A 7,720-nucleotide genomic window follows, 5' to 3' on the forward strand; every position below is an offset into this window, starting at 1 on the left:
GCCCTCAAAAAAAAAGAAAAAAAAAACCACTAGACCATCCATTTGTATGCATTTACCATACTAGGCTGAAATAGCATAGTGAATTACACACGCTTACAAGAAGGAAAAGTGGGAGAGAGATCTAATATACATAACTTCTATATCTACCTAGAACAATATGGATGAATTGAAAAGGTCGTGTTCCATTTCAAAAGTTCAACCACAGCTTTGGTTCCTCTGCCAAGCAATGGATGGGGTGGTTAAAAGCACAATCCAAAAGAAATCAATTAAACTAGCATTCACAGCACCATTTCAATTTGGAAGCAGACAATAATCTGTTGTAATTTAATAGAAATTGGGAGAATCTGTCACCTGTTATCAATTATTCTTTGATTATAGATGAAACATGGGATGAACGGTTCAGCCCCCATTAAAACTCCTAAGCACAACCAGGTAGTGATCAATCCCACTATTCCAACTACTTGTGGAATAAATTCATTTCAATACACATCAAAACACTACCTCAGGCAATAAAGTTTTAACAAAAGAGGTTCAAATGTTCTCCATTTCACTTGCATTGGATAATCCTGCACTCTTGTTTGCAGCCCATGCATGTACAATCTAAGGTAAAAAAATCCTTAAAGCTGTTGAATTCTTCTTTCAAGACTCATCTACGTCTGAAATTCACAACACAGCTTTCAGTTTCTCTTACTCTTGTACAATTTCCACTGCTCCAGTATATATGCTGCTCCCTCTCTCAGTGTTGCTTTCCTTCCTTCTTTGTAATGCCATAGCTCTGCGACCGGGTATCTACCACTGGGGTTATATTGGTTCATCTCATCCAAGGCTGTTGTCACAGCCTCATAAACTTCATCGCCATAGTCATTCTTTAGACTTTTCAGTTTTTCCTCCTCTTCATCAATTATTTCCTGAACAACATCCTGACATACCAGACAGTAGGGTAAATGCAAATGAAAACCAGAAGAGTAGAGATAGAGAGAGGCTAATAAAAAATATGGTGAAATATAGTACAAGTGGGAATCTAGAAAATGAACAAGAACAGGATGGCCAGTATCGACAAAAACAAAAAAAATAGAAAGATCAAGAATTGTTTACGGCAACCAAATAGTTATAAAATTAGAATGTGTGCGCCTAGAGACCCCCTACAAAAGGCTCTATCAAGTATATCAGCACTAACCAAATAACATTAAAATTTTGTAATATAGACATGGGAGAAAGAGGGGGGTAGTAAGCAATGCCACATCAATACAACAAATACCTCAGAACCTTCTTTAGCATTGATGATTTTATAAGGATGCCAGCTTGGATCCCTGAGATAATCCTCCCACAGGGAACACAATTCCAATGCTTTTTCCACTGCCTTTTCATCGGAATGTTTTCTCTTGGCTGCAGTGTGAAATGGCTTTTCATCAAGCTCTCCCATTCTCTTGACACCAATCAAAGCATGGCCATTTGACAGTTCCTTCAAACCCTAAAAGGCAAGGACATTACACAGACCATGTATTTTGAGGACTTTAAGAATATATCAAAATCACGTTCAAAAATAGAAAAACAAAATAAAAGTCATCCCGCAAGAAACTTGTACATAGATCCTCCATTCCAAGGGCCACGTGTTGACATGAGTAGCAAAAAACTTATATTTTTTTTTCTTATATGTTTTTAAAAAACTAAAGTCCATATATTCAGATCCAAAAATTGGATTGGAAGACATTGAATAGGTTGCAAGCATTATGAACAAGTCATCTTACATAATGCAACCTTGTTAGTCTTTTCATTTACCAACTTGTTTACATGAGCAATCAAAATTGTGACTTAAAAATTCACATTCAGAAAAACTCAAACTTGAAAATTAATCAAAGACCAATACATATAAAACACAGGCTAGACAAGCCATAATATGTTAGCTTGTTGATTAACTGCCAGTGTCATATATATAGAAATTTACTACCAAAGACATCTCAACTCAATAAAGCCTCTTCCCAGCTACTTGGTGTCGAAATCCTATTTTTCCATTCCCTATATCTAATGCCATAGCCATTCCCCTAGCATTACTCTTATTGTGAAGAAAAAATAATTTCAAAAAATAAATCGAAAAAAAAAAATTGTGCAAAAGTTATACACCCAAAAAAAAAAAAAAAACACACACACACACATACACATTGAAAGATAAAGACAATTATGTCTAGAAGAAGCAAAATCCAAACAAACATCTGTTTTTTTTTTCAAAAATATTAGACTAGGAACTGCTCCCTGCCATCAAAGATTAAATCAGCTCACAAAAGACTTTGTAAGGCAAAATGAATTTATTTTCTTTGGAAAATAATAAATTTGCAAAAAGCACCTGTGTCAAGGTACCTGAATTCTGCACCTCTTTGGGGGTTGCAGGAAATACCAGTCAACAAAGGGTGGTAACATGTTTCAAGGTAAATTGAGAATCATACCTATAAAGGACCACAAAACTTCTCTGCATCATAGAACAAAGACATTCAACTGTATCAAACCTGCTTTATTTCTGCATGCATGTTTGTGCATGGTCAATTATGACTTGCTGAAAGCATGTCCCAGTGCACCATAAATGAGGCCATAGTATCAAGGATGATAATTCCAAAACACTCGGCCTGCAATCACTAGTCTATTTTTTGTTTTTAAATGCAATATCTTAGATCACCCACTAGTCTGTCTTATTGGTAGATAAACATAGTAACTTTACAAAGAAACTCATTTCATGCCCTTTCTGGAATTCGACATAATAACTTTTCTGTTGACATATTGAACAAATAGCAAGTTCCAGAATGTCGTGCATAGACACAAAATAGTCAGACCGGGGTTTATTGACTTACAGCAAAGAGAAGCAGTAGAGTTTCTAGGTAAGTTGAGGAATACAAGTTCCCTCGCTATCTAGGTTGATTTTGAACCCATCAAGCACTACATTGATCTACCCACAGTTGTTGCCTGGTGGTGTTATGTTGGACACAGAACATCAAAAGAAGCAAAAGAGAAAACTAACAGTATAAGGACTCTGCTATAAGTTATCCTTGCCCTTGCAAATTACACTATAACATTGGTTCAAAGCAATTACGAATTTTTGTTTCTATTAATTTCATTCTCTAAAACTCGCCTCTTTCACATTGGCATTCATGACATAAAAGTGTTAAGTTCTCCTTTGTACATGAACTGTTATAAGTCTGGCCCTATAAATATTCCAAAGTTCATTATTTGTGCTTTCAGTCTTTTTCTCTATTTGCATAAACTTCAACAGCTGGTTTCTAACAGAAAAAGTGTGCATCTTTCTTGTCATTGGCAACTTTTTTCCCATTTTAATTTGGTGATTAACAATTCCATTATAGCAGTTTAGCATGCTTGGGTGCCTTCATTCGCATAGCTTTTAAAAGTGGTAAGCATATAGCAATATAAAGAACACATAAGATATCAACCTCTAGACCCAAAATTTGGATTAACCAGAAACTAATCAAGGCCCAAAAAAAAAAAATTTTGACGGGCAATCATAACCAATTAAATCAAGAGATAGAGCGAACAAAAAGACAAACAGAGATAGAGATAGAAGAGGGAGGCGGGAGGGGAATTCAGTTGAGAATACTATGAAGCAATAAAAAGAACTTCTGTCCTTGAGTTACACTCCTTTTTAGGATATAACTGTCCACGGAATCAAAAGGTTTTTAAAGCTTAACAGCCAGAGGTTAGCCTTAAGGTAAGGCTCACAGGTAACAGAGGGCTTGAGTCATGTGATGCTTGGCCCTCAAGGGATGAAGCACTCAATAGGCACTATTTGCACCCTTGGCTTATGCTTAAATCCACACAACCGCTACATCCATATTTCGAATATTGATTTGTTCTCATTGGAATACAGAAAAAAATAAAATAAAATAAAAATAAAAATAAAAATTCAAAACAAGTTTAATTTTAGCCTTTTTTCTACACAATTAAACATGTCTGACATTATAAATTCAAAGTTTTGTGCAACAACTCATAAGAGTTCATTTGGCAAATGGAATCCAACATTACCCGCGCAAGCTGAGGCTGTTTAAGAAACCGGCCAAGGGCATCAAGCTCAATTAGTGAAGGACTGTGTTTAATTCAATCTCTAAAACTTTGCATAATTAAGTGCAGTAAACAATAAAGAGAGGGATAAAGCAGGGTAGTAACTCCAATTCATGATATCCAGGTCATATCACTTTGCAATTTCTTTTGTCTCACTGTAAATTGTAAAATAAAGAAAGCTAGTTTACTATTGAAAGAGGATAGCATAACAGTGCAAAGCAAACACTATCCAACACCTAGGACCCTAAAAAGATAGCAATCTCTCTGCTACCTACATTTTAGTCCTTTTTTGTCTGAATAAGACCGATTTATTGTACTTTACTAGGTATGACTGTTGCACATCCTTTGGTTTACAGAATGATAACATTATCATGTCATTTATTTTACTTACAAAATTATGGGTGTATAAGGGAACAACGAAGAAAACTCACATGAATAAGCTCTTTACGAGCTTCCTGCAACTCGTCATTGCTTTTCCGCTCCTTAACGATGAGAGCTTGATTTAGTGCTTCCAGATCATCGAGTTCCTTTTCCTTCTCTTTAATAAGATCATTTTCAATTGACTCCATCTCCCTCTTAGCTTTCATATCTCCAACATCATCCATGTGTTTCATTACTTGTACAGCTCCCCTCATGCACTCTATTTCCAACTCCAACCTTTGCTTGGCATCAAGTTTCTTTTCCAGTTCAATAATTCTTTTATGAAGCTCTTGCTTTTGCTTCTATCATTTGAAATCAGTCATGTAGTAAGAGACATGATTTCTCTATAACTTTGACTGATTTAATTTTAACCCGAGCAATTAATTAAAGCAGAAAAATTAGCAATCACCTTTTGATCTTCTGCCAACTCCCACATTTTCTTATCAGCCTTCTTTTGCTCCAAAATTGCCCTCTCATTCTGCAAAGGAAAACAAAATAAATGTTATCTCATATGGTGAATGATTCTGGTATCATTTCCAAGAGAATGTAACCAAGTAGAATGACAGAGACCAATCTAGACATTAGATACTCACACATCTTATTCAGCAGTATATTCATGTGAAAATTTAAAGGAACAAAAATAATGAGTTTAGGAACTTATGCTTGGAGTAAAATATACACTCACTTTTGAAACTTTTCAATTAGACCAAAACTGTCTCAAATCAAAGGAGAGGTAAAATTTTATTGAGGCATTAAAATTTTTAGATTCTGATTTTCTTCTTTGTCAAAACATCTTCTTAGAGAAAGGGATACAGATCTTCTGCTTTTTAATTTTCTCCAGTGCCTGCTGAAATTGCACATACACTTTGATCAGTTGCATAGTCTCAGTTTAAATCAATGAGTCAACCAGGAGGAGGGTGGGTGTCATTCTTTTATTCAATTCTACCTAAAATGGAAGAACATCGAATTCAAGATGCAGTACCATTTTCTTTTCACAATGGAGCCTCCATCTCTCATTTTCGTTATGGATCTCCCGATCCATCAATTCGTTTTCACGCTGCTCGAGTTCTTTGCTTTGGGCTTCCAACTGCAGAGTAGTCTTTTCATGCTCCTTGGAGATCCTTTCAAGTTGATCCCATGCATTCTGCTGCATCTTTTGTATCTCTAGTTTTCATCAAGTTAAAAATAGTACTGTGAGCTTGGTAATGCAGAACAAAAGAGACAGAAACCAATCAGCAACTAAGAAGTTGTTGCAAACTAGCCTAGTCAAACACAGTAAAGACTATGTACCTTCATTATAAGCTCGGTACATCTCATAAGTTTGAGAGATCAAGTTGGTTAGGGATATTGATGTTTCATTATATTTACACTCCATCTCCTTAAGCTGCATCTTTTTCTCCTCAATAACATTAGTCAGGTTGGACAGAAGTTTTTTAGTTTTTCTCTTGTCTTCAGCTTCAATCTCAGAAATTGTTTTCAGATCCCCAGTCTTTCGGAGATGTTCACCAATGATCCTTTCGGAATAGAAGTCACCATCCCTTGCAACCCATCCGTACAACTTATCTCCAAGGCATTTTGATCCATAATAATCTCTCTTTCCCTTGTGATCTGCTTCAAAAGTCTTCTCAAACATCATTGCATTATTGAATCCAAGCCAATCTTTCTGAAACTCTACTATTGCATACCCTGAATGACATCTACAGTTCCACAGAAGACGAACCCTCACAGGGTTAAAACCCTTCCTTGCAAGATCATCTCGAAGTTTTGACCCACTTTCCCACCTTTCGTCCTTCCACTCAAGGGGAATGTTAGCTACAATTCCCATCCAAGGCCAAACAAATAGCTCATTCACATCTTTTCCCTTAGCATAATCACTATTCTGTCTTGTGGATTCTGATGGTGACCCCTTCACATCAAGATACTTTTTCATATACCTTGCTAAACCTAAATGCTTCCCCTTCTCTTTTATACCCCTTTTCTTTGAACCCTTCCCAACACCATTTGCGTGCTGTAGGAGGTCCTTGTAGGCATAATTTTGCTTCTTCCCTTGACAGAATGGGCATCTATATTTTTCATCTGCAATTTGCACCTTAACACTTCCATTCTTCAACTGCTCATAATATTTCTCTCTATATTCCTCCAACTCTAACTTGCTAAAATCTGTTTCCTCTTCTGATGAGTAAGACATTTCTTTCAAATAATCTAAAATAAAACAAAACCATCAAAAGTTAACCACACTCTGTTTAGTTACTAAGAAAACTGTAGGGGAAAAATGAAAAAGAAAAAGAAAATGGACCACTTTAGAGTCCATTGTTTGTGTTTCCTTAACTCATATTACTGCTAATAGCTAAACATTATAATACTATTTAGGGTCAGTTGAATGTAATTTATACTTTATGGTCAGATAAATTGCAACACTGAAATATATAAGACTCGTTAACTGCACTTTCTCAGTTCCCAAAACAGAGCACTTAGAGAGTACAATTTTTTGCTCAAGGCTGACCCAAGAGGAGGAGGAGGATGATGATTCTTACTCTATTATTAACCAAATTACTCCTTAACTCACATTACTGAATTATTTTATATTAATCCTCTGTTTCATTGAGCAAAAAATTTGAAAAGAAGAAAGATATGAAACCTTAAGTTTTGTAGAAAAATGAAAATGAAATAATTATTCATAAGTATAATATCTGTTTTTCCCACATATTCACAGCTACCAAGCAGAGCTTATGCAATACAAAAGGAGATGTTATCTAAAAATAAAATAAAATCGAATATCTGGATGCTTACCCACAGATTCTTTGTACTGTTTTGCTTTTTGTTGTACTAAAGTCATTTTAAACCAAAAAATTTATGAACTATGTCAAAGACGAGCAAATTTGTATTTCCTCTGGTCCTCAAGATAACAGAAAGAAAATCAAAATGAAGTACCCAAATAAGCTATATAGAAGAATTAGTATCATTGATTAACATTGATATTTTCTTTTGGTAGCCAAAAAAAAATTAAAAATAATATCTCTCAGAAGTCGGAACATACATTTCTTCCAATCCCTCTAATTTTCTCTACAACCAAAAAGATGATATAACTCGTGAAACAAAATAAAGCAGTATCATACGCCAAAAACGAAATCAAAAATCGATACAAAGAAAAATCATATGTGCATACATAGATACAAAAGAAATCTCTCTCAGAACATACATTTCTTCTAATCCCTAACATTCTGTTCAACCAAACAGATAA

General features: G+C 35.1%; 1 protein-coding gene across 1 annotated transcript; it reads right to left on the bottom strand.

Moving 5' to 3' along the window:
* Window positions 1–323: 323 nt before the first annotated feature.
* On the bottom strand, window positions 324–6,747 carry LOC132269434 (factor of DNA methylation 4-like). Its single transcript, XM_059770621.1, has 6 exons — window positions 5,770–6,747; window positions 5,462–5,643; window positions 4,889–4,957; window positions 4,491–4,781; window positions 1,259–1,462; window positions 324–908 (listed from the first exon to the last, which is right to left on the bottom strand). The coding sequence occupies exons 1-6, from the start codon at window positions 6,665–6,667 to the stop codon at window positions 678–680; spliced, it is 1,875 nt and encodes a 624-aa protein (XP_059626604.1). The 5' UTR covers window positions 6,668–6,747; the 3' UTR covers window positions 324–677.
* Window positions 6,748–7,720: the final 973 nt, after the last annotated feature.

Source organism: Cornus florida, unplaced genomic scaffold, assembly GCF_030987335.1.
Source record: "Cornus florida cultivar Cherokee Brave unplaced genomic scaffold, ASM3098733v1 CherokeeBrave_3.0.0_Hap2_Chr08, whole genome shotgun sequence".
Taxonomy (NCBI): Eukaryota; Viridiplantae; Streptophyta; class Magnoliopsida; order Cornales; family Cornaceae; genus Cornus; species Cornus florida.

Bases quoted from the DNA above. Each gene is read 5' to 3' on its own strand.
- LOC132269434 (XM_059770621.1), bottom strand. From the start codon at position 6,667: ATGTCTTACTCATCAGAAGAGGAAACAGATTTTAGCAAGTTAGAGTTG. The intron at 4,782-4,888 runs GTGATTGCTAAT...TTCAAATGATAG, and splicing joins AGTTGGCAGAAGATCAAAAG to AAGCAAAAGCAAGAGCTTCA. The intron at 1,463-4,490 runs GTGAGTTTTCTT...TAGGGTTTGAAG, and splicing joins CTCGTAAAGAGCTTATTCAT to GAACTGTCAAATGGCCATGC.